At 42.5% G+C, this 27,392-nt stretch overlaps 1 protein-coding gene across 1 annotated transcript; it reads right to left on the bottom strand.

The window, feature by feature from the left end:
* LOC136882050 (uncharacterized) lies at positions 1–26,992 on the bottom strand. The gene is made up of 2 exons (XM_067154555.2): positions 26,758–26,992; positions 1–643 (listed from the first exon to the last, which is right to left on the bottom strand). Exons 1-2 carry the CDS (start codon positions 26,940–26,942, stop codon positions 157–159), a joined length of 672 nt encoding a protein of 223 aa, XP_067010656.2. The 5' UTR covers positions 26,943–26,992; the 3' UTR covers positions 1–156.
* Positions 26,993–27,392: the final 400 nt, after the last annotated feature.

The raw sequence follows: 27,392 nt of genomic DNA, 5'->3' as shown, positions 1-27,392 counted from the left end.
TAGGAATTATTTATTTTGAATATTTAGATCAAACACTCTCACAAAATGTCTGTAAAACCACTTGATAAGTTTATTGAAAAATTGTGACAACTCGCTAACCCGTCATGAAGTTCCTCTGCTCGAGATCGAACTGTTCAACTTCGCCGCACTTTATATTCAAGAAGCCACTACATATGTCGTCTCCGAGCCAGGGGTTGACCCTGCGAGTTCCTCCTCAGCCTGGGATACGACGTTCATAATCTGTTTCTTTACCCGAATTTGGTATAGCAGCGGCATCTTCTTGGTTGTCTGACACATGCTTCTAAAGAACAAGTCCAATTCGTCAGACTCCTGAAACTCTTGTTTTTTGCTCTTCAGGAACAACGACATAAATTTATCATCATCCATGTCTACATCAGAGTCCCTTTCTCTGACCTTTTTCTTCTTCGCTCTGTCCAATGACTCAGTGAAAATTCGCCTAGGCATCTTGACCGTATCAGCAGAAGGTAACGGCGATAAGCTGGTCCCCTCAGCAAGAACCACTGGAGTGTCCGCTGTGAGTTTCTCCACACCATCCTGAGCTTGTTCTGTGTCTTCCGTATCAGGAGTTTCTTCTAAACTCCGTACTTCTACTATGTTAACAACGGACAGTCCCGGATCCAATCTGAAACAAGAGAGAAATGTCAGAACGAAAATTGTACTGTATATTTACAGTAGAATGTCTGCAAATTTCTGCAATTTCCGCGTTGATCAAAACAACAGTCACCATCTGAAAAAATAAACCAAAATCAAATGATCATACGCTGCTAATTTCAGATGGTAACCAGCCATAAGATATAGCCTGCCCGGCTGCTAGGTAACACTGTTTGACCATACATCACATCACTACCTGCACGGTTGCTAGGTTACACATTTTGTCGCGTTATGTTACGCAAATTTTCGGATGACGCCCAGCCGTAAGATATATTTATGTCAGAATGATATTTGGTATATTTCAAAAGAGCCGCCAGAACCAAGGCGTATAATGGTGCAGTACAATTAGTCACATTTAACAACAGGGACTATATTAGAGCACATTAGCATGGGACAAAAGAATATACTGGGTCATCGGAAAAGAATACAAATATTTAAAAAAATGCTGGTTCAAGTTACAATGAGGCGATTATGGTCCTAAAATGAAGAAGAAAGGTAGGAGTATTTAAAATTACTACTTCGACACACACACTGTTCATACAAATCCACATCCTCAGCATCTTATTTTGGCGACCAAGTTTTACGTAACAACTAATGTGACGTCACTGACGGTACACTTTCTGTTTCAGCACACTGTATTTATACAAATCCACATCCGCAGCATCTTTGGCGACCAAGGTCTACGTAACGACCAATGTGACGTCACTGACGGTACACTTTGTATTTCCGCACACTGTATTCATACAAATCCACATCCGCAGAATCTTCGGCGGCCAAGGTCTACGTAACGACTAATGTCACGTCACTGACGGTACACTTTCTATTTCAGCACACTATATTTATACAAATCCACATTCGCAGCATCTTTGGCGACCAAGGTCTACGTAACGACTAATGTCACATCATTTCCGTCCGTCACACAACGTGTCGCTTTACGTTACACAAACGTTCGGATGAAATGAAATGACGACATGTTTGGCTCGCCAGGTGCAGGTGTTTTGATTTGACTCCCGTAGGCGACCTGCGCGTCGTGATGAGGATGAAATGATGATGAAGACGACACATACACCTAGTCCCCGTGTCAGCGAAATCAACCAATGATAGTTAAAATTCCCGACCCCGCCGGGAATCGACCCGGGACCCCTGTGACCAAAGGCCAGCACGCTAACCATTTAGCCATGGAGCCGGACAACTTTCGGATGACCCCCAGCAACATTCATGTCAAAAAAAAAAGAAAAGAAAAAAGAAATCCATTGGAGTCTTCTTCTTCTACCGCTTTTCCCACATGTGTGGGGTCGCGGGTGCGAACTATGTCGCACATGTGGATTTCTCCCTGTTTTACGGCCGGATGCCCTTCCTGACGCCAATCCTATATGGAGTGACAAACACAAACACCCAGTCCCCGAGCCAGAAGAATTAAAATCTCCGACTCGGCTGGGAATCGAACCCGGGACCCTCTGAACCGAAGGCTTCAAAGCTGACCATTCAGCCAATGAGTCGGACAAGTCGTCCATTGGAGTGAGATCAGGGAATAGACAACCTCCACCAGTACATCTATTCGGAAAATTAGCATTCAGTTCATTGCGCCCCATCATGCATGAAAATAACACGGGCACCTGTTTCTTGTTCGATTTGTAGTATCTGAGGGAAAACAAACCGAGCATATCCAGATAAACTGTTTTCTCAAAGAAAAAGAAGCGGCCAACAACTTGGTCGCACAATAAATCACACCAAGAATTCACTTTCGGAGATTCATGAATGTGCTCTTGTACAAAAGTGAAAAATTTATCCGCGCACTAGCGGTATTTCTTTTTAGTTTTACAAGCGGCACGACAGGCTGTTCGCAACGTTCGCATGTGGCTGGCGCTCACGAAACGTCAAAGAGGTTTAAACTCGGCTCTAGAACGTGTTTACGGGGTCATTTGATTTATTTTTCATGTCTAAGTTGAAGTCTGTAGTTTTGCAACCGTAAACGTTTATGGTTTAAACAGTACACTTACGGTTTTCAACCTTCTACAGTGCATAACAGTCTTGTTTGTACACTTACAGAAGAAAATTAAAATTTCACTCAAAAACACTTGTTTCCTTGGATTTAATACCCCGATGAGTATCCTCTGGCATTGAGAACTGCATTGCACCTTCGCTGCATGGAATGAACCAGTTTTTCACATCTTTCTGGGTCGGTTTTACCCCATTCTTCTTTAACTATAGCCTACTTCTTAACTGCTCAAATGATTGAAGTTTCCTTGCATGAACCCTTCTTTTAAGATCGACCCACAAATGTTCTGTGGGATTCAAGTTAGGGGATTGGGCAGGAGTTCGCAGTTGCGTTGGTACGTTCCATATCAGCCACTGCTTGCAACCGGGATTACCCTAGTCGTATATCTGTTCACGGTCACATTCTTGAATCAGCCCACGAACTACGTCAATCGTTTCTTAACCAGTGTGAAGTGTGGTGTAACATCAAAGAAAGTTAAAGAAAGAAGCACACAAAACATCGAGAAGCATCAGACAGTGACGCAGCGGGTGACGTAATCCAGTGGTGAGCCAGTATGCAGTGAGCTGTTCAGCAAGACAAGTACAAGGCCGGTGAGGTGAGTGTTAATTGCGGCGAGTAGAGGAAGACAAGTGGAGTTCACGTTGACGGCAGCCGTAATTAAGTGAGTGACCGTTACACTACTAAGTTTATTCCGTGATCCCTTTCAAGCATGACTGCCAACTGTGGGGCACTCATAATCGGATTTTGCTTTATACACCTCAAAATGTTGCGTTCGTGGCTTATTTCCAGTTTCACTGGTCGTTTGTTTTCCACAGATTTTGTCCGACGGTGTTTTTCTAGCACATACTGCACAGAAGACGGTGGTTTCTTAACAGTTTCGGCTATTTGCCTTATAGACAGTCCCTCTGTTCGCAACTGCACTATTAACTCTCTAATAGGAAGTGGTATTTACATCGTGACGAACCTTATGCACTGTGTTGCTCTGCACATAGACAACTGAATCTCCTTACTGGCTGCTGTTTGGATTTCAAACGAGTAATAAGCAGGATTATAGGAACAAGCGCTACGTGTACGGAGACTTTTTTGGCGGCCAGGCAGTGCTTTGGGAAGTAGTCCCATGTTTATCTGTACATGCAGTGAGATAACCTCGCCATTATAATATGTGAAGATAAATTTCATGTGCAGATAACTTATTATTAAACAATTTCAAATCTACCTAATACGTATTTGCGCAATACCGTATACATTTGAAATCATCGGAGTCGAGTGTACGGAGAGTTATTTTACTGACTGTATGTCTTACCCACCAAATCTCTTCGAAGTTTTGAATTGGGTAGAAGCTTCCCACATGTAATGTTCGCCATACACGTATTCGTGGGACATAGTAGATACGTGCAGAAAGTCGCCGTGTGCGATAGCAGGACTATGCTGCACCATTGCAAAAATGTGCTGCTGTTCCTACACAAGTTGTTGAACTGCACGTTCAGAAGAAAAATGGCAAAAATACCTGTTTCACGCAATTCGCTGAAAACTGGTTAAACACTCTACGATCAGGAATTCGACGTGTCGGAAAGCGCCGACGGTACTCCTCGTCAGCAACAAGAGCACTGCCATCGCAAAAGCCGTGCACATTCTTCTTTAGTGTAGATGTGTGGCATTTTAGCCAGCGTTAACCGATGCTTCTCTCTCTCTCTGATACACTCAACCGCTCGCAATACTTCACTCACAACACACCATGGACAACCGCCCGAGCAAAGAGGTTGAAAGCAACGAGGCAATAATAATAATAATAATAATAATAATAATAATAATAATAATAATAATAATAATAATAATAATAATAGTACCGGGAGGTACACCCCAACGCCACGCATTTAAATCTAGCGCCTAAAAGAACTCCTCTAGTGGAGAAACAGTGAAATTGAAACTAGACCAACTTATAAATTTACTCAGAAGATGTCACCACAGAAATCTAATGTAATGTTGTTATCGTGAAGTTTCCTGAACTGACTGTATTTCTAGTTGTTTTGTTTGCCATTCATCAAGAAGTTTGGACTTTCTTCCATAGATGTCACTACAAAAAAAACTATGATTATGCACCCTGGTGTGAAGTGAAAGAACTTTTGATTTAAAGAAGTTTTGTATTCATAAGTTTTTTTACTAACTGATGTTCATTTATTCTTGGATTGGCAATATTTAACTTTCCTTTCCGCCAGTTTTGAATCCAGCCAATCCCTAATTTCTGTAATTAATTTTCTACCAATCACAGGATTCTTCTTCGGTTTTCAGTGTAACTTTTAAATGAACCAATAAAATTGAGAGGGTGTGGCTAGTTAATCTTGAATGGTCTCGAACTTTCCCCGAGGGTTTATAAACTGCGGATTTTCTCGTCTCTTGGCCAATTGATCGTCATCTGAAGTAGAGTGTGTGTCAAAGCAGGAGGCGGGCGGCGCCTCTTTCATCAGGCAGCAGAATACCGACAAGGTAATGGCCACATAACATCTTTATTCTTGCCAGCTCCGCAGTTTAACCCGAGGGAAAGGCTCGAATCTTTAACTATGTAATCAACTTTTCTAAACTGTAAATCTTCTTTCACCTCTGCGTTCCACGGGTAACCCCGTAACAAGTGGTAGCAGAGCGTGGTTGAATGGGTCTCAATTAAGCCCCTTTTGACGGCTAAACATAGTGTCCGCACCGAACTCTAAGAATTTTCTCGGTCGCTGGAAATTTTCTAAATATGTAAATTTCTTCCATCATGCCCGGCCCTCGCGAAGTCCTCCATCCCGGCTACTTGCGCAAGGCGGAATTAATTTATGAATTACTTAATAGAAATGTTCAATCTGGAGGCACGTTTGCGGCAGATACAACCAAACTGAAAGAGTCATTAGAATTACCAATTAGTATTCCAACTTTGGGAGAGAAGTATATTGATGAGGTTCTATCCACTGTCACGGACAACACCACCGAGCTAGCTTCTGTAGTAATTTTTTTTTAAAGTGAGTGATCCATCTCCTAACCAACTTAAAAGAGTACAGGCAAGTTTGTTCCACTTTTACAATAGAGTTAGGGACCTATTGTCTCTCAAGTTAAAAGAAGACCATGCTAAGGAGGCTAGTAATCTTGTTGAACACCTGTCTGAAATGCCAAATAAAGTTCTTCAATTGTTGATTGGGACAGCTATTCCCAAAACCGACCAAGCCTCTGTGGTAAACATTGTAAATGAGGAAGATTCTTCCAAGGGTGTAAAAAGCAGGAAATCCGTATCAACGCAACAAACTTCTGCCCCATTAGGAAATGAGCCTGATCGTCGTACATCCCTTCCACCATTCTTTTTAAATAATGCTGTGTCTGAAGCTTCTTCACCCCCTAGGCCGTTACCTATTATGTCACCCGGGTTTAGTAGTTTGCCTCATCCTTTGGCCATGTTGCTTAGGGGAATTTCTAAATTTTCGATTAATTCTAATAATGATGTCATTTCATTTTTAAGATTAATAATAATAATAATAATAATAATAATAATAATAATAATAATAATAATAATAATAATAATAATGTTATTTTGCTTTACGTCCCACTAACCACTTTTACGGTCTTCAGAGACGCCGAGGTACCGGAATTTAGTCCCGCAGGAGTTCTTTTACGTGCCAGTAAATCTACCGACACGAGGCTGTCGTATTTGAGCACCTTCAAATACCACCGGACTGAGCCAGGATCGAACCTGCCAAGTTGGGGTTAGAAGGCCAGCGCCTTAACCGTCTGAGCCACTCAGCGCGGCTTTTAAGATTCTTAGTTGAATTTCAAGATCACGCTCTAGTGTTTTCTCTTTCTTCTTCTCAAATTCTTCAAATTATTTACCCTTACTCCATAGGTGTCCTCTCGGACAAAATAGTCAGAGCCATAGCTGAGCAATCTTCTATAGAAGACTTCCATGCACACCTTCTGGCGAATTTCATTCCGGCTAGGGCAATGTCCTCTCTAATACAGAAGTACTATTACAGAGTACAGCGAATGGATGAAAATCTCGCTGACTTCATCCAGGACATTAAGTTCTACAACAGGGTATTTCCCTGAAGATCAAATCGTGCAGACAATTCTTGAAGAATTTCCCCGCCCTACAGGTCGTACTTGTGTTTTGCGTCGCGTCCTCAAACGTTTGTTGAATTAGAGGCTATGGCGGTCTCAGCCGAAGGAGTTAGGTATGCCGACACCTTAAGAGTCGCTAAGGAGCCCCCTCCGTCTTCGAGTAACTTTCGGCCTCAACCTCGCCGAACTTCCACCACCCGCAAATGTTATGCTTGTGGGTCGGCAGATCATCTCCGTAACAAGTGCCCAGTAATAAAATCGAGTGGGACAAAGAATGGAGCAGGGTCATCACAAGGATGCTTTAAATGTGGCTCGTTTGCGCATATCGCCAAGCATTGCCCTAACGCCAATAGCACCCCCTCCTGTTCAACTTCTGGTGCAACCTCCGCGAACTCTAATAATAGGAAATGACTAGTGTCATCGGCTGAGTCGGCGTGTTCATCTTTTCCAGGCTCACCCCCTGTTAAACCCGCCGAAAGCTCGGAACAGGGTAGAAGTACTTCTAACACCTAAAGAATGCCTCAGAATTGAGGCGGAGTCCCCCGCACTTGTACCTTTTCTCAAGATTGAGTTGAATAGTGAACCCGTCACCGCTCTATTAGACTCAGGGAGTGTCTGTTCCGTTATTTCGGCTGAATGGTACTCAAAATTAAAGTCTGTCTGTAAACTTTCTGATTACTGTTCGACTTCAGTTTAGAGTAATGCGTTTCGGCTAATTCTTCTCCGTTAGAAATTTTAGGTTTCCTATTTGCCAAAATTCGTATTTCTAAATTCACCTGGAAAGTTAAACTGTTTGTGGCTAAGCACTTGTCTTGCCCCATTATATTAGGAGCAGACTTCATGTCTCATACCTGTCTAGTGCTCGACATTCAGAGCAAGTCGTGCACCTTCAAATTTGCTAGTAACTATAACATTCCTTTGCTTAAGTGTAGTTCTGCAGCATGTTCATCTGTTTCGCCGACCCAGGATGAGATGTTGTTAGACCTTAGACATCTACCTTAGGAGCAGGCTGATAGTATTCGTCAATTGTGTCAGTCGTTTCCGGATGTATTTTCCGATACTCTTGGTGTTACTGGCCTTATTGAGTACAAGATTGAGGTTACTGATTCGATCCCGGTCAGATTTCCACCTTGTAGGCTATCTCCTCCTAAAATGAAGGCCCTCAAGGAGATCATCGATCAGATGTTAAAGGATGGTATTATTCGACCCTCTAAGTCGGCGTATTCATCGCCCATTTTTCTGGTACCGAAACCCCAAGGCGGCTTCAGGCCTGTTATTGACTATAGGCCATCAAATCGGAAGGTGGTGTTACAATCTGTGCCTCTTCCCGACTTTCACTCTTGTTTTTCATGGTTTCGGAAAGCTAAGTTCTTCACCAGCTTATACCTTAATCAGGCGTATACTCAGATCCCTCTAGCTGAAGAATCAAAACATCTAACAGCCTTTGCCACGGATTCGAACTTGTATGAGTACAATCGCGTGCCTTTCGTGCTCCCCACGGGGGCAGCTGTGCTCACGAGATTGCTAGATAGGGTCTTTTCCGACATCAAATTCGAATACTAGTAACATTATCTTGATGATGTCGTATTTTCTGAGACCTTTGAAGAACACATTGATCATCTAAAAAAGGTCCTTAATCGCCTTCGTATGGCAGGGTTAACTGTGAAGTTATCTAAGGTAGCGTTTGCTAAGCCTTCCATGTCATTCCTAGGGAATATTGTGTCGTCCGATGGTGTTTCTATTGATCATTCTAGAACACAGGCCATCCGTGATTTCAAACCTCCTAAGAACATCAAAGGTATTGCCAGGTTCATAGGCATGGTGAATTTCTTCAGGAAATGTATTCCTAACTTCGCTAAAAGAGCGGCGCCCTTGAACTTACTTCGTAGGAAAGGCGTCAAATTTGAGTGGGGGCCGTCTCAACAAGCCGCTTTCGAAGATCTGAAATTAGCTCTTTGCAACGCCCCTGTCCTTGCTATGCCGGATTTCTCGAAGAAATTCATCGTTCAAACCGACGCCTCGTCGTCGGCGGTGGCTGCTGTGCTTCTTCAAAAAACTGAACTCGGAAGGCGACCCATCGCCTACGCATCTAGGACACTAGCGGCTTAAGAAGCCAAGTACTCCATCTATGAAGTTGAGGGTTTGGCAGTCTTATTTGCATTAGAGAAGTTCCGCCTCTATCTGGAACATGTCAAGTTCGACCTGGAAACAGATAACCAAGCCTTAAGTTGGGTCTTAGCTAGGCCGCGTCGTACTGGTCGTATAGCCCGTTGGGCCATCAGGATTTCGTCCTTCCAGTTTGATGTTAGGCACATCACAGGATCTGAAAATGTTGTTGCGGATGGACTAAGCCACATGTTTGCTAATGATGTGGAGACGTCCGAATTGGAAGATAGGCTAGTTCCTTTCTCCCCGCGCCCATACCTTCGGGCATTAATGCCATTCTAACTGATGCCCCCATGTTGTTCAGGGATATTGTAAAAAAAATCAACGTGAAGATACTGTGCTGGCCCCTATTATTGAAATCCTTTCTTCTGGGGAACATGTCGTCCCTTATGTGTTGAGGAACGGGCCCGTCGAGGCATGATCAAAAGATGAAAGTAGTGGTTCCAGCCGTGCTTGTACCTATGATCTTCAAGTACTATCACGAGACCCCATTAGGGGGGCATTTAGGCATCTTCAAAACTCGAGAAAAGATCCGAGAGATGTTTATTTGGAAAGGTATGGACGACGAAATTCGAGAATTGGTAAAAGCTTGTAAATCTTGCTTGCTTAGTAAGCCCACCTTGTCTACTAAGCTAGGTCTACTATCTTCTCATCAAGCGTCGTGCCCCATGGAACGCCTCTATATCGACTAAATCGGACCCTTCCCCCAATCAAAGGGGAATGCCAACAAATTCATTCTCGTGTGTGTAGATGGTTTCACAAGATTTTCCTGGTTATTTCCGACTAAGCTGGAAACCGTTCCGTCCACTATTTCTTGTTTAAATACCATCTTTGTTTCCTTTGGTCCGTGTCAATATATAGTTTCTGATAATGCTAAGGCATTTACATCCAACCTCTTCCGTAAATTCTGTTTTGATCTGTCTATTTCACATGTAACTACTTCGGCGTATTATGCTCAACCATCTCTGGCTGAGCGGTTCATTGCATATCATCATGATGATCATTCCAGGTGGGATACGTCCCTGCATTGGTTGACCTTTGCATTGAATTCGGCAGTTCATGAATCTCATAAGTTCACTCCAGCTTCTTTGATGTTAAAATTTGTGCCTAACACGCCGCTCTCTAACCTTTGCTCACTTAATGATATTCTTCCAGAGACAATAGGTCCCGATAATATTATAGATCTATGGAAGAATGCTAAGTACAACCTAAAAGTTTCTCATGAAAAGGTTAGGGAAAGATATGATCGTGGACGGAGTCCCTCAAGTCATGGTTAGGAATTTTGTTCGCGCATGCAAGCTTGTCCCCAGATTTCATGGGCCGTGCATCATATTGGATTTCCTGACTCCTGTTACATTATTAGTGAGCAATCCAGCCACGGAGAGGATCTTTAGGGTTCACCTATCTCAGGTGAAACCTGTGTAATGTCATTGTTAACTTAGCCATCAACGTTTAGCAGCAGTTTGAAGGTTATATTTTTTGGGAGGCCTTCTGCCCAATTTATTTTATTTTGTTATATATATAAACTGTATGTATGATCTTCACCTCTGGTTTTCCTGCTGTCAGTCCCTAAGTGGCCATTACCAAGCCTCCGTCTCCTGCATATCCACACTATTGGCAATAAATACCTTCCACGCCGCCCGCCCCTCAGCATCACCAATCAAGATCGTACCCTCTAATCTCAAGTCTCCAACAACACTTTTCTGTCGTCGAGATCTTACTGTTTCAGTGCCCCCTCAGCTGGCTGCCGCCGTATTTTAACATCTTGTGAGGGAAACCGGGGCGAAGAAAGGGCCCTCTTCGCTCTAGTAAGGCCTCCTTCTGAACGGCGCGCCGGAGTACATCTTCCCGGCAAAGGCTAAAGTGCGGTTCCCCTACCGCCAACTCATCTGGGGACTGTATATATACTTCTAATCTGCGGCGTCCATCACCACGATTACCCCTCTCATAGTAGCGGGAGAGGTGTATCTGAAGGTACTTGAGGGGTCCGGGCGACCTTGACTGGATACCGGCAGCGGCGGCAGGACTTGCCGTCAAAAATATTCACATGTATTTAATCTTCTGTGTCTACAAGGACACTCTAAAGCTGGAGTTAAACTAGTTTCAACCTATCAACTTCAAAAAACTTTCTTCAACTGGAAATAATTTTTTTCAACTTTCTTCGGTGTCACCCCTAGGAAGGACATTTGGGGGGGAGGGGAGGTCTGTACCGGGAGGTACACCCCAACGCCGCACATTTAAATCTAGCACCTAAAAGAACTCCTCTAGTGGAGAAACAGTGAAACTGAAACTAGACCAACTTATAAATTTACTCAGAAGATGTCACCACAGAAATCTAATGTAATGTTGTTATTGTGAAGTTTCCTGAACTGACTGTATTTCTAGTTGTTTTGTTTGCCATTCATCAAGAAGTTTGGACTTTCTTCCATAGATGTCACTACAAAGAAACTATGATCATGCACCCTGGTGTGAAGTGAAAGAACTTTTGATTTAAAGAAGTTTTGTATTCATAAGGTTTTTTTTTACTAATTGATGTTCATTTATTCTTTGGTTGGCAATATTTAACTTTTCTTTCCGCCAGTTTTGAATCCAGCCAATCCCTAATTTCTGTAATTAATTTTCTACCAATCACAGTCTTCTTCGGCTTTCAGTGTAACTTCTAAATGAACCAATAAAATTGAGACGGTGTGGCTAATTAATCTTGAATGGTCTCGAACTTTCCCCGAGGGTTTATAAACTGCGGATTTTCTCGTCTCTTGGCAATTGATCGTCATCTGAACTAGTGTGTGCGTCAAACAGGAGGCGGGCGGCGCCTCTTTCATCAGGCAGTAGAACACCGACAAGGTAATGGCCACATAACATCTTTATTTCTTGCCAGCTCCGCAGTTTAACGCGAGGGAAAGGTTCGAATCTTTAACTATGTAACCAACTTTTCTAAACTGTAAATCTTCTTACGGCTAATGTAAAAACTTCATAAAACCTTTAACTGTAAATCGGGGATAGAGAGTGAAGTACCCTCTCGAGCTCCCCTTCATTTTAGTCTGAGCTGCCTCGTTTTTGTAATCTTTCGTTTCTGCCATGTATTAAAAAGTTATTTCCATGCGAGCTACCTCAGTAGTTTGGGAATAGCCCCTATAGGTTTTAAAGTTTTTTTTGAGCTCAGTCCTCGACTCCATTCAAATTGTACTCGGGCCGTTTATTTAACCTGTTCTTTTTTCACTAAGTCCCTGTAGGTTGGGTACTAGATACCTCTGTGTAATAAGATTTCAATGTGTAAATAGTGCCTCGTAAAGCCAGAGACTATCAGATTTTCATGCAATGTTGCCTTGAGTAGGCTTGAGAAACTGAGAGCCTGTTAGCTCTTTTTCAAAGTTTTGTATGATTAATGTATGCCTCTGGAAGGCTAGATGTTGTACTGTTGGGAGCAAGTGCTCTTTGAATTAGGGGATTTCTGCCCTTGTATAAATTTGTGCTCTGTGATAAATTTGAGCTAGTAGGTCGGGAAATGTAAGGCTAGGGGCTTAACGCCCAAAGTGTTAAGATTCTGTATCTTGGATTTTTTCCAATCTTTTTTAAGGTTTGCTACTTGTACCTGCAATATTGTCATAAAATCTTGTCATGTGTGAAGTTCTGAAAATATAACCTTCAGTTTAAGTTTTTAAATTCAATTCTTGACATTGTAGTTAGACCTATTCACCCCGGCACCTTCTTTCACCTCTGCGTTCCACGGGTAACCTCGTAACAATAATAATAATAATAATAATAATAATAATAATAATAATAATAATAATAATAATAATAATAATAATAATAATTGTACCGGGCGGTACACCTCTACACCGTTTATTTAAAAGTTGCGCCAGTTGAAACTCCTCTTCTGGAGGAAGGTTGAACTTTATCTATTCTATTAATTCTCTACTTTCTCAGAAGATGTCACCACATGGAAAATTTTGAGTTTTTGAACTGTGTCACTTTTGATGTGTTTTTGTTTCGCTTGAAGTAAGAAGTGTGAACTTTCTCTTCTAGAGGACACTACTGAAGATCAACAATAGTGCGACCTAGTGCGAAATCAAAGAACTATTTTGTTGGAGAAATTTTTATTTCAAGAGTTTCTTCTTTGTTAAATTTCTTTCTGTCATGGTTTAAGTTGGCTGTATACCCCTCCTTTTCCCCTTATTTTGGATCTAGCCAATCCCGAATTTCTTTAATTAATTTTCCACCAATAATGTGTTTCTTTTCCTCTATGTAGGGGTTTCTTTTCCCGAACCAATAAAAACTTTGAGGGAGGGTGTTTTATTTCCCCTAACGCCTAGAATCTTCCGCGAGAGGTTATAAACTGCTGATTTTGGGGTCTCCGGGCCACTTCTGTTCCATCTTTCAGTGTATTAAGTACATAGCAGGAGGCGGGAAGCGCCTCTTTCCTCGGCAGCGATCTACTACCAGGTAATGGCCTATTAATATCTTCTTTTCTTGCTAGGTCGGCAGTTTAACACTCGCGGCGGGTTCGAAGCATTTCCATCATGTAACCTTTTCCTAAAATGTAATTACTCTTTTCATCTTTTTTTGTAAAGCTACATATTGGGATAGAGAGTGCTAACCCTCTCGAGCTCCCACTCACATTTGTTTTGAGGTGAACTTATTTTCTCAAACTATTCTTCGTTTATGTAATGTAAAGTGTTCTTCTCTAAGTCACCTCTGTAGTATGGGATTAGCCCCTGCGTTAGTGGCCCAGAGCCAGAATAGGTTTTAAAAACAAAGTGTATTAGGAGTGCAAGTTCGCCTCCTCTCAAGTTGTATTTTAGAGGTCATGTATTAATCTTTTCTCACCTAATAGACCTCAGTAGGTTGGGTATTTTACCCCTGTGTATATGTCCTTTGAGGACAACTTGAAAGTTGAGTTTGGTGTGGCCTGGGAGAGGCTTAACTTTAAGAGCGAGTGGCTCTTTTCTAAAACTGAGAGTTGTATGCCTCGAGCAGGCTTTGCTGTGTAATTTGGAGCAAGGGCTCCAGGGTTTGATTGGGGTCTTCTGCCCCTTTTGTTGAAATTGGTATATCGTAAAGTTGAGCTAGTTGCTCAAGAATTGTGTTTTCAGGGCTCGAAGCCCAAATTCTTTAATCCCTGTAATTGTACATTTCAAGTTGTATTTCGGCTACTAAGTACCTGTTCTATTTGTTGTTACCTAATTTTGAAAAGAAAATATAACCTTGTTAAATTTTAAAATTTAATTTCTCTTTAGTAGCTTGAGACCTATTCACCACCCAGCACCTTCTTTCATGCTTAACTACCACAAAAACCCGGTAACAATAATAATAATAATAATAATAATCTATAATAATAAAACGAAGTGTCTGTCTGTCTGTCTGTCTGTCTGTCTGTCTGTCTGTCTGTCTGTCTGTCTGTCTGTCTGTCTGTCTGTCTGTCTGTCTGTGCGCGATGCCCAGCAAAATCTACGGCACGTAGAGATCTGAAATTTTGAACATACTGTAGGTAGATGGAAGGGGTCCGAATGCACCTCGAAACCGCAATTTTCACTTTCGCTTTCGTTGGTGAGTTATAAACGAAAAACTAATGGAAAACGTGTATTGGGATATGACAATCCAGCGTGTTGTCACCAAGATAATAATAATAATAATAATAATAATAATAATAATAATAATAATAATAATAATAATAATAATAATCGTATGGCCTCAGCTACCGTGTGCAGACATTTCGACTTGACGCCATCTGGCTGTCTGCTCGTCAATTTCGACGTTCCGTTTTACTCTAGGCCCACTAGATGGCAGACCGAGTAAACCGGATCTCTCTTGGGCGTCTATGGCTGAGATTTAATTAATTTTGTCGGGTAAATACCAAATGTATCACCAAAGATCTTTTACATGCCGACATCGTACGACATGGAGTATCGAATGGACTTTTTTCCGCCCTTCAAAAATCCGACTACCACTGCCGGGTTTGAACCCCGCTATCTTGGGATCCAGAGGCCGACACTCTACTACGGATCCACAGAGGCAGCTATCACCAAGATTAAATGCATAGAGTCACTGTCGCTAGGCAACGTACATTAGGTAGGTAGAGAACACAATTCAAAGAGCCATTTTACGTCCATGGCGTAGGAAGCCGTTTTTGGTCTTATATGGTGTGAGGGCATATGACGCTGTTGATGGTGTTTCGTCCGTCAGATGGGGACGTAAAGTCTTGAGCTATTCGAGAGGAGTGGCATATGTCATTCATTTCATCTCATTAGGTTGACGTTATGAAAGTCATACCCGGTATCTTAAGCATTGAAAGTAATAATATAATATAAAAATAATGTATTGCAAGCAATTTACGTCAAAAAGATGTGAGTTAATACATATAACGTTTTAACTTACTTTTAAATAAATAGTTTAGAAATATCTAACGGTTGAATTAATAAACGCGGGCACATGCTAGTAATAATAATAATAATAATGGCGTACATCCTCCGGAGAGGCCTGGTGCGGATCTTTTTCTCGTAGACGGCCTATTAGGCGACCTGCATGTCTGTGAAGATGAGGGCCCTACCTAGGATGATTTCAAATGTTGAATAAGCCACACCAACTAACCAATTAAAATCCGCGACCCGGCCGGGAATCGAACCCGGGATCCTATGGACCAAAGGCCAGCATGCTAACCATTTAGCCATGGAGGCGGACAGTAACGAGGTAGGCTGACTGGAATGAAACGTCAAATAGACACCGTTAGCCGAGAAACAAAATAATGTACATTAAATGTGTTCTATCTCGGACATAGGCTATGTCCGTATGAAGTTTTGTGCTGCAAATGATTGTTCCTGTCATATCCCTGAATACTCGGTTCAGAGGGTCTCGGGTTCGATTCCCGGCCGGGTCGGGGATTTTAACCTTAATTGGTTAATTCCTCCAGCACGGGGGCTGGGTGTATGTGTTGTCTTCATCATCATTTCATCCTCATCACGACGCGCAGGTCGCCTATAGGAGTCAAATAGAAAGACCTGCACCTGGCGAGCCGAACTCGTCCTGGGATATCCCGGCACTAAAAGCCATACGACATTTCATTTTTTCCCTGAATACTGACCATTCCTCCTGGAACACCTGTACGTATGTTTCCTGATATGCAAATAATATGCAGGAGGGAAATTTTAATAGGGTGCAGGATACCAACCACTTTAATTTAACTTTTCATTGACTTTCTTTTTTTTTTCTTCTTCTTACATTTCCCCGACATTTCTTCTTTCTTAATCGGTTTACTCTCCAGGGTTGGTTTCTCTCGGACTGAGCGAGGGATTCCACCTCTACTGCTTCAAGGTCGGGGGGTAAAACTGGGGAGGAGGACCACTACCTCACCCTGGCTGCCCCACTTGCTATGCTGAACAAGGGCCTTGTGGGGGATGGGCAGATTGGAAGGGCCGCTGCCTTAAGTTAGGTACCATCCCGGCATTTGCCTGGAGGAGAAGTGGGAAACCACGGAAAACCACTTCTAGGTTGGTTGAGGTGGGAATCGCACCCACCTCTACTCCCGAGGCTGAGTTGCAGCCCTCGTACCACTTTTCAGAGCCGGGAGTGGCAGCTAATCACGCTAACCACTACACCACCTCTGACTTTTACCATTTTAATATGAAAAAACCTACAAACTGTTTTCCAGTCTTTGACCAGGTCAAGAATGTAATGCATGAATCATATATAGGCTATTATTACAATGGGGTCGCCACTCCCAAGGTGATTATTAATGACTGATCAATGCTATGAAATGATAAGGGAGAGTGTTGCTGGAATGAAAGATGACACGGAAAACCGGAGTACCCGGAGAAAAACCTGTCCCGCCTCCGCTTTGTCCAGCACAAATCTCACATAGAGGGAGCGAGATTTGAACCACGGTATCCAGCGGTGAGAGGCCGACGCGCTGCCGTCTGAGCCACGGAGGCTCTACCATTTTAATTTATCAACCCTATGGGTGGCGTACACCATCTTGGAGCAATTTACTACGGAAGTAGCGTTTACTAAGTAAATTACTACGGGAGTTATTTACTCCGGAAGTAACGTCGGAGAGTTGAAGTACAATTTACTCTTTGTTACTACTATAGAAGCAGCGTTGGTTACTCGCGGAGTAGTGTTGTGTTTGTGTTTCTTCTTTAAAGAAATCTAAATCGATAAGGTTATGTGCGATAGGAAACGGGGAAAAAACGTAAGTGAAAAAGATAAATGCTTGTTAATAGACAATGACGATCTATGCAAAGGATATAGGGTGTAAGAAACACAACATAAAGTTGATGGATAAGAAAATAAATTCATGGAAAGTCGTGACAGAAGAATTCAATGCTTCGAGTGACGGAAAACGCAGTGAAGAACAAGTTAAGATTCTCTAGAAGGACTTAAAAGCGAAGGTGGAAGCAAAGCAGAAAGTCATGGACACGCGGGAAAAATTAAAACTGATGGTGGTTTCTTCAGACAGATCGCCTACATCCACAGCGATATTTTCCCATTTTCACACCAGGCAAATGGTTGGTCTGTAGGCCCTACCTTAAGGCCACGGCCGCTTCCCAATCACTAGGCCTTTCCTGCCCTATCGTTGCCATAAGACCTATCTGTGCCGGTGCAACGTTAAGCAAATTGAAAGAAAAAAAAAAAGATAAATACCTTTTCCGATTTCTGAAATGTTCACTGTTGTCACCGAGAGGGCAAAAAATGGGAATATGAGCGCAGTCACAGTCAGTTGCATCCACGATGTGTGGAAACCTGCCAGCGTGAATAATATCCTTTTATTTTCCGAACAATCATCATCATTTGCAGGCGTACCTCCCTCAGCCTCAACTAGTGCTTTAAGCACGCGATGAAAGATACGGCCAGCAGTTGTGTGGAAAAACGTTAATTAGATCACCGGCAACTGTACTGAAATTTTCCTGTACGAAACACTCGTAGGGCACACAGCAACTGTAATTTGAGATATACAACAAAATTAAGACAAGAATTCATTTGTAAGTGATCACCAAGTAGATTTAGAAGGAAAGTAAAGGTTTCCTTCCTAAGACCAAAAACGTTCCTGAAACTCTCCGTGTGCACATTATACGGCTTTCGCCTTTCTCGCACTTTAGGCCTACGCACTATTACATTTCCCATAGTTTTCTGCGTCGAGATCGTCAATATAATCTAAGTAATCCATAAACATGTTTGAAACGCCTTTCCTCTCATATACGGCACGATATTATCATTAGTCAACAAGTCTAAACTTAGCTTACTCCATGCACGGCGTGAGAGTAAATTCTAACCTATATTCGTACGTCATTTACTCCAGGAGTATCTGAAAGGACTAAAATACTTCGGAAGTAACTTACTCTCGTATGGAAGTCGCCGAATGCTGACTTCAAAAGTACTTGACTACGGAAGCAGAATTTACTCTTAGTTGGTGCACGCCACCCTTTATATGTATCCCACTGAGTTATGTAGTAGCTGGGGAGGAAGATGAAGCGAAGGCGCGTGTTCTATAACTAGAGCCCTGCGCGGATATATAAAACAGTATCCGCGTCCGCACTTCCTTCATCCGCACCCGCATCCGCGAATGGTTATCCGCATCCGCGAAATGTTATCCACGGATATTGAAAATAATTAACTACAGTCTATTACACCCAAGATATTGAAACGGATAGATCTGTTAACATAATACAATAGGCCTGACATCTGGCAGTAGAACTCCTACAGTCACAGGTTAATGAGTGATTTTCTCTTGCGAAAACTACCGACGTATTGACCTTTGTTCATTCCTTCCATTAATTTCGGCAGGAGCAGGTAGTCTCAGGTCATATTTACGGCTTTATGGTCTCAAGGCTCTTTATATATCACCATTTTGCCATATCATTGTCAAGGTTTGCCCAATCACAAGCAAAAATAAGAGTATACTTGAGTGAAAATCAACAAACGTCATTATTTAGAAATTATCAGCAAAATTATCCGCACTGCCACACAGTTTGTATCCGCCAAGACACTAACTTTGCGGATATCCGCATCCGTGCAAGGGCTCTGGAGTACTCACAGAGTCATGCTACATGTTAGTGGGGGAATGATGGGGGTTGCAAACCTGTTTCTCCCTGTACCTTCTTTCCTCCTTATCTAGTTTGAGCTCGAACTCTGAGGTTGCGTGATCATTTATAGGACCGGAAATAACCGTTTGGGTCTGTCAGCGCTCGTGTCACACCGTGTCACACATCTCCGTGCCAGCGGACTTCTATAAAATTACGTCTACGCAAATTAGGGTCTTAAAAATAACGTTCCATATTTTTATTACTTATTTCTTGGCGGGATAGTGTGAACTCTTACATTAATGGCATGTAAGTTAGTGAACTATGGCCAGTAAAGGAGTCTTGAAACCTGTGAAAATGATTTAGAAGCAAACCGTACCTGACGAATGAGACAAGGAAGGGGAAGATAAGCGCCACATGTGCAGAAAATAATAATGTTATTTGCTTTACGTCCCACTAACTACTTTTACGGTTTTCGGAGACGTTGAGGTACCGGAATTTAGTCCCGCAGGGGTTCTTTTACGTGCCAGTAAATCTACCGACATGAGGCTGACGTATTTGAGCACTTTCAAATACCAGCGGACTGAGCCAGGATCGAATCTGCCAAGTTGCGGTCAGAAGGCCAGCACCTCAACCGCCTGAGCCACTCACCCCGGCGAGTAGAAAAGACAGAAACCCCAAGTACTAATGCAAATTTCGTAAAAGAGTTTTAAAGTCTAATTCATTATTAATTCTCAAGCTAGGGGTGTCCAATTTTCAAATAGATTATGAATAGCAAATTCAATGTTAGTCCGTCTCTGTGGTGTAGTGGTTAGTGTGATTAGCTGCCACCCCCGGAGGCCCGGGTTCGATTCCCGACTCTGCCATGAAATTTGAAAAGTGGTAGCCTACGAGGGCTGGAACGGGGTCCACTCAGCCTCGGGAGGTCAAGTGAGTAGAGCTGGGTTCGATTCCCACCTCAGCTATCCTGGAAGTGGATTTCCGTGGTTTCCCACTTCTCCTCCAGGCAAATGCCGGGATGGTACCTAACTGAACGTCACGGCCGCTTCCTTTCCTCTTCTTTGTCTATCCCTTCAAATCTTCCCATCCCCCACCAAGGCCACTGTACAGCATAGCAGGTGAGGCCGCCTGGGCGAGGTACTGGTCATTCTCCCCAGTTGTATCGTCCGACCCAATGTCTCACGCTCCAGGACACTGCCCATGAGGCGGTAGAGGTGGGGCCCCTCGCTGAGTCCGAGGTATAAACGAACCCTGGAGGGTAAGTAGATTAAGAAAGAAAGAAATTCAATGTTAGATTTTCAAGCCCAGAGTGACTTTTTTCAAAGAAATGTTTTGCATTTTGAACTTTAAAATCGTGTGTAATATCCTTGGCTGAATTTTAGGGAATTTTACTCGAATCTGATTAATTCTTCTGGCTCGGGGGCTAGGTGTTTGTGTTCATCCAAACACTCTCCTCTTCATATTCACACAACTCATCATACTAACAACCACTACAGAAACACGCAACAGAACTGTAAAATGCGTAATGATAGTGCATATTAGACAACAAAAAATACTGACTTGCAATGATTTGAAATTAAAATTCTTTTTTCTTCTCCCACACCTTTAGGGTCACGGGTGCGTACATGTGTATTTGGCCCTGTTTAAGGGTCCGATGCCCTTACCGATGTTAAACCTATGCACAGCGATGTATTCACTATTGCGATTAAAATCCCCGACCCGACCTACAATCGAACCGGGTCACTTTGAACCGAAGGCCTCAACGCTGACCACCCAGCCAACGTGTTAGTGTGATTAGCCGCCATCCCCAGAGGCCCGGGTTCGATTCTCGACTCTGCTACGAAATTTCAAAAGTGGTACAAGGACTGGAACAGGGTACACTCAGCCCCGGGAGATCAACTGAGTAGCGGGGTTTCGATCCCCACCTCAGCCATCCTCAGAGTGGTTTTCCGTTGTTTCCCACTTCTCCTCCAGGCAAATGACGGGATGGTACCTGACTTTAAGGCCACGGCTGCTTCCTTCCCTCCCCCTTCCGAGCTTCCCATTCGTTCACAAGGCCCCTGTTCAGCAGAAAAGGTGAGGCCGGCTGGGCGAGGTACTTGTCCTCCGCCCCAGTTGTATCCCCAACCCCAAATCTCACGCTCCTGGACACTGCCCTTGAGGCGTCAGAGGTAGGGTCCCTCGCTGAGTCCGAGGGTAAACGAATTAAGAAACAAAGAATAACACACATAATATAGAAACATAAGCCGGCCCCGTGGTGTGGGGGTAGCCTGCCTGCCTCTTACCCGGAGGCCCCGGGTTCGATTCCCAGTCAGGTCAGGGATATTTACCTGGACCTGAGGGCTGGTTCGAGGTCCACTCAACCTGCGTGATTAGAACTGAGGAACTATCTGACGGTAAGATAGCGGCCCCGGTCTCGAAAGCCAAGAATACGGCCGAGAAGATTCGTCGTGATGACCACACGACACCTCGTAATCTGCATGCCTTCGGGCTGAGCAGCGGTCGCTTGGTAGGCCAAGGCCCTTAAAGGGCTGTAGTGCCATGGGGGGAGATATAGAACGGCCAGACCTTGAGCAATAAAGCAACGAAGCGGCGGCAACTTCGCACCTGCAGCCTATTGTTCATGTTTCAATCTGGCAAGTCCATCTGAAACCCAGGTAAAAATATACAGTAAAGCCCTCGTCCCTTGTCATCGCTCTAAGTAGCTTCCTTTCTGATTTGGCACGCTGTTATAATTACATACAAGCACATCATCCATGTTCTCCCATCGGCATTAATCCAAGGGCGTAGCCAAGGGGGGGGGGGGGGGCTTACTGGGGGGGGGGGTTATAACCCCCATGGACATTTTACAAAAAGAAAATAAACAGAAACCCACAATAGACAATAAACTAAATAAACATCCAGAGCCAACAGATCTGTTGAATCTATTTTGCAAGAAGCCTCAAAAGTAAGTTTTAGATTGTAATCTGAACATAACCATTCGCTGTAAAACTGTTGACCTTGATCGTATTGTTCTTGTTCTGTATTTTCTGTAGTATCAACATAATTCACTTATATACAAGTCATGCATGTTCACTATGTTCTATCAGGATTTTGTAACTATAACCCCCTCCCCCCATCGGCCGATCCTGGCTACGCTACTGTATTAATCTGAGCTAGGTTGGTCGAAAATGACACTACTGTCGACCAAAATATTATGTGCACTCAAGTTTGGAGGTTGTTTACGAAATAACCAATAGGCCCACTGAAAATCCAATAACACCATCATTTTCATCGTTTCATTTCACGTTAGGTCATGTACGTTTCGGATTTTTAATTTATATTGTAATATTTTTTATGCTCGACGATGCCGAAATATAAATATTATATGCCAGAAAACTGAATCTTAATGAGGCTCATTATAGCTCAAGTTTCATTGATACAGGTTCTCCACCAATCGGAGTTCAGATTTTCATTGTGATACAACTGTTGGACCAATTAGGTAAGAATGGCATCGCACCTGCGCTCAACACACTAGCTTCGCACCTGTTTCCAATATCAAACATGTCGGACACATATATTAACAATAATGCACCTTCTACTTCCAATATTCCACAACCACACGGCACATTCCCGCAAATTCACTTCACCAACTGTACAATAAACAATTTTTATTTGAAATTTGAAATAAAGCTAGGTTATGATAACCTTCTATCAAAGCTTTGAATACATATGACATTGTCAAGGTCTCTGGTCCACTCACGGAAAATCAATAACCCAGCACATGCGCTCTGTTCAGTAAACTCAACTGTCAAGCGGCACCACGACAGAAATTTATGAATATTTAAAAAATAGAGTTATAATTATCGCCGAGCATAAACAGTCGTATGCAGCTCGCCTATAATGGTAATTAAGACACGAGTATGGAAATCATAAAACTCGCTTCGCTTGTTTTATAAACATGCTCGTGTCTTAATTATTGCCATTAAAGGCGAGTTGCATAACGTACTATTATTGCAAGTGGACGCAAAAAGTGCCCGTTTTTAAGCGTGTTTTAACCATGCGTCAAATTTAAGACATGATCCGGGAGATAGTGGGTTCGAATCCCACTGTCGACAGCCCTGAAGATGGTTTTCCATGGTTTCCCATTTTCACACCAGACAAATGCTGGGGCTGTACCTTAATTAAGGCCTAGGCCACTTCCTTCCAACTCCTAGCCCTTTCCTATCCCATCGTCGCCATAAGACCTATCTGTGTCGGTGCGATGTAAAGCCACTAGCAAAATAATAATAATAATAATAATAATAATAATAATAATAATAATAATAATAATAATAATAATAATAATAAGACATCATTTCTCCAAAACCCGTCATCTTATCGAATTGAAAATTTAACACAATATATGTTGGGGTGTTCTAAATATAGTTTATAAATTTCAGAATTTTGTGTTCCCAAGATAAAAGTTGTTTTCAATTTCCTAAGGTAACTTTTACTTGGCTCGGACTGGTCGAAAAATTGTGTAATCTTTACGTATGCAATAGTTATGCTGTATGACTATGAAATACGTAAATGATTTCACCCGCGATTGCTGGTCCTGTCAACCCCCTGCCCCTCTCCGCGCTCCCGCGGCTACGGGCCTGAAGCTAACCGTCACAGAACAAAATAATACAGAAACAAAGGATTGCTCTTACACCTGGAGTAGAAAACATTTTGAGTCTACCCCTTCAAACAAACCCAGAAATACCGGAATAATAATAATAATAATAATAATAATAATAATAATAATAATAATAATAATAATATTAATAATAATAATCTCCGCCTTTGTGGTGTAGGGGTTAGTGTGATTATCTGGCACCCCCGGAGGTCCAGGTTCGATTCCCGACTATGCCACGAAGTTTGAAAAGTGGTACGAGGGCTGGAACGGGGTCCACTCAGCCTCGGGAAGTCAGCTGAGTAGAGGTGGGTTCGATTCAAGGCCCCTGTTCAGCAATCAGCGTAGCAGGTGAGGCCGCCTGGGCGAGGTACTGGTCATCCTCCCCAGTTGTAACCCCCGACCCAAAGTCTGAAGCTCCAGGACACTGCCCTTGAGGCAGTAGAGGTGGGATCCCTCGCTGAGTCCGAGGGAAAAACCGACCCTGGAGGGTAAACAGACTAATAATAATAATAATAATAATAATAATAATAATAATAATAATAATAATAATAATAATAATAAATTAGTTTTATGTCCCACTAACTACATTGTTACCGTTTCCGGAAACGCCGAGATGTCGGAATTTTGTCCCGTAGTTGTTCTTTTACAAGCCAGTAAGTCTACGACACGAGGCTGCCGTATTTGAGCACCTTCAAATACCACCGGAATGGCCCAGGATCGAGCCTTCCAAGTTAGGTTCAGAAGAGGAGGAAGTACAAATGGGTAACGTCCTCGATTAACACTAATCAGAGGGAAAACATAAAAGGGGTTCAAAAACGTCGATAAACAAAGATATCGGCCGAAGAAAGACAAGGACCACGAAGGGCATGCCCTGGAATGCTCGAATACCGTCGGGGTCGGAATCGGAAAAGGACGAGTTGACAAAGGGAGATCAGACAGGGTACATGAAAGTGAGGAACCTGACGCGAGTAAGTGGAAGCAATGCCAAAACTCAGCTAAAGGCTCCGTGATCGCCAACCCACACTCTCAAGTTAAGAGCCACACCAAAGTTAATAAACAATGTCAACGAAACAAAGTTTAAACAATGTTAATGAAAACATTTCTCAACATGTTAATAAACTTTTGTCAACAAACTTCTTCAACACTGTGTCCACATCAAAATAGCTGTTTGTGAGGTTACAATGGAGAGGGTCAGGAGGAAGAAAATACTTACAGCCGCAGCTTTCATTATTTTAGTGAGTACAATCAGACAAAAGCGCTGACGCGAAGTGTGGCAAAGAAAAATATTGAAAGGCGTTAAGAATTAAGTTTGGAGCGAACATTTATGTCAGAACTTTTAATTCATGATGCAGCAGGCTTTCAAAATTTTCTTGAGAATGCCTTTAAGTCCTTGTTGACAGTAAATGGGTCTGAAATTGTAAGTAACAATACATAATATCGGAAAGCCGACTCCACTAATGACAGTCTATTTGTTTTTATTGGTGTATATAACTTTATGATTCCTAGCAACTGGTGACTCAGACATTTCACTTTACAGTATATACCTATTTGTCACGAGTATCAAAACAAACAATTTCGGTTATTGTGCATGAGGTGTTTGAAGCTTTATACAACAATACCAAAGAACTGTTAAAGGTACGACATAAAGAAAATCTTCATTTAACCTAGTTAGGATGGCGTTATTTTGATGATGGGAGGTTAGTTCATTCAGCGAGGAGCGAAACTGGAAATGAAACTATACATTAGAACACAGCTAAAAGAATACCATACAGAATTAAAGGTACTGTATGTTAGAACTTTCGCTTGCGATTTGATAGGCCAAGTCAATTTTTAGAAGGAATAAGAAATCATCGTATTCCGCGCTACGAATTTTCGTGCTCTAATTGCGTCCTTGCGCATGTCCGAACCGAAATATTAACGAAAACATGAAAAGTTAATAAAAAGTTTCATTCATAAAAGTTAAAGAAATTTTGTTTTATCAACATGCTCGAAAAGTTAATGAACACGTTATTTTGTTTATTAACATCCAAGAATATTCATGAACATTGTTTTTTTAAAATAATGTTATTTGGTTTACGTCCCACTACTTTTTAAGGTTTTCGGAATTTAGTCCCGCAGGAGTTCTTTTACGTGCCAGTAAATCTACCGACACGAGCACCTTCAAGTACCACCGGACTGAGCCAGGATCGAACCTGCCAAGTTGGGGTTAGAAGGCCACTCAGCCCGGCCATTGTTTTTTTTTTTTTTTTTTTTTTTTTAACAGCGTTTATTAACAAAATTAACGAAAACATCTTGGTGTGGACGCACCTTTAGTCGCCTTTTACGATAGGAAATGGATAACGTGGGTGTTATTCTACCGCCCCCACTGTGCTATCCAATCGTATCGTCTACGGAAATAAATTTGACCTTTAGATACATTTTTCCGGTTATGTTCCAATTACTTCGCGTCGGCATTTCATGTGAATTAACCCCATTGTTATGGTTGAATGGCTTTCCACACGCCAATCGTATGAGGAGGGATGTATTCACTATTACATGTTTGTTTTTTCTAGTGGCTTTACGTCGTACCTACACAGATAGGTCTTATGGCGACGATGGGATAGGAAAGGTCTAGGAGTTGGCCTGGTGTGAAACCACGGAAAACCATCTTCAGGGCTGCCGACAGTAGGATTCGAACCCACTATCTCCCAGATGCAAGCTCACAGCCGCACGGCCAACTCGCCTGGTTGAATGGTCATCGTACTGGTCTATTACATGTTTATCTAGTAGTCGTGGGGTTTGCTGTATTTAATTGAAGATGTGTAGTGTAACGATAACAAACACTCAGCCCCCGAGCTATAAATAGAGTTCATTAGATGCGGCTGAATTTTCTGACCTGGCTGGAAATCGAACCGTACCCCCTGTGGGTGGGGTAGGCCCCTATAAAATAATATCCATGTTATTATGTGTTTGTACATAGAGACCTCCCACTATGCTGGCCATTCAGCTAAGGACTGCGTCAATGAGTTCGGTAAATTAAAATACAATTCCATATAATCAACCTCTCCCTAATAAATGTGCAGCCAGATTCTGAAAATAGGGTTATGTACTGCAGCTATCAGTTATACAATACTACACTACAGACTGAAAAAGTGCCCGGTAAATATGAACAAGCTTTGTGTATCTTTTAAATAAATGCAAGGTACCTGTCACTGGTAAGTCCATGTTTTATCCTCAAGTGCCTGTTGAGATTGCCTAGTGAGCCGCAAGCAATGCTTATCACTTGATTACAGTGACAACACTCAGCTTTTCTTCGATCTTTGGACTCTCTGAAGTGATTCCACACTAGACTTTTCCTCTTCGTCACCCGTTCAACGCGTTCAACTTCCATAATTTGGTGAGACCGAACTAACAACAAGATGGAGCGAACTATTCAACGACCTGATCCCTTGTTGACACTGAGAAAATAAAATTATTCTCACGTTTCGCTATTGGTCGAGCAGCTATAGTACACGAATCTCATTGGCCAGCGGGACATGCAGCTGGAGGACGTTGAGAAACAAGTGAGAACTGTGAAGCGAGCCCAGCTGTCGCGTGGAGGCGTAGTTCAGCGAGCGATCTCATAGATGGCATATTATGTGGCATTTTCTGATCGAACTGCTCTGGCGAGGGAACTCTTCCTTTCGGAAGATAGATTTCAATGAAACTAGAGCGAATGATTAATTAACATATCTTACACTTAATAGACAATCAGTTTGCTATGAAATGAACGGTAGTGTTATAAATTAATTGCTGAAAAGTAGACGAGGCGCTCGGAGACAGTGTTGCCAGACCCTCGGAT

The sequence above is a fragment of the Anabrus simplex genome, chromosome 10 (genome assembly GCF_040414725.1).
Source record: "Anabrus simplex isolate iqAnaSimp1 chromosome 10, ASM4041472v1, whole genome shotgun sequence".
In the NCBI taxonomy this organism is placed as follows: domain Eukaryota; kingdom Metazoa; phylum Arthropoda; class Insecta; order Orthoptera; family Tettigoniidae; genus Anabrus; species Anabrus simplex.
Note: the sequence above shows the minus strand (reverse complement) of the source record. Positions and strands in the feature narration are given on the sequence as shown.

Excerpts from the sequence above, each read along its gene's own strand:
- LOC136882050 (XM_067154555.2), bottom strand. The coding sequence starts at position 26,942 with ATGGAAGTTGAACGCGTTGAACGGGTGACGAAGAGGAAAAGTCTAGTG. Across the intron at positions 644-26,757 it reads CATGGACTTACCAGTGACAG|ATTGGATCCGGGACTGTCCG; the intron begins GTACCTTGCATT and ends CTCTTGTTTCAG.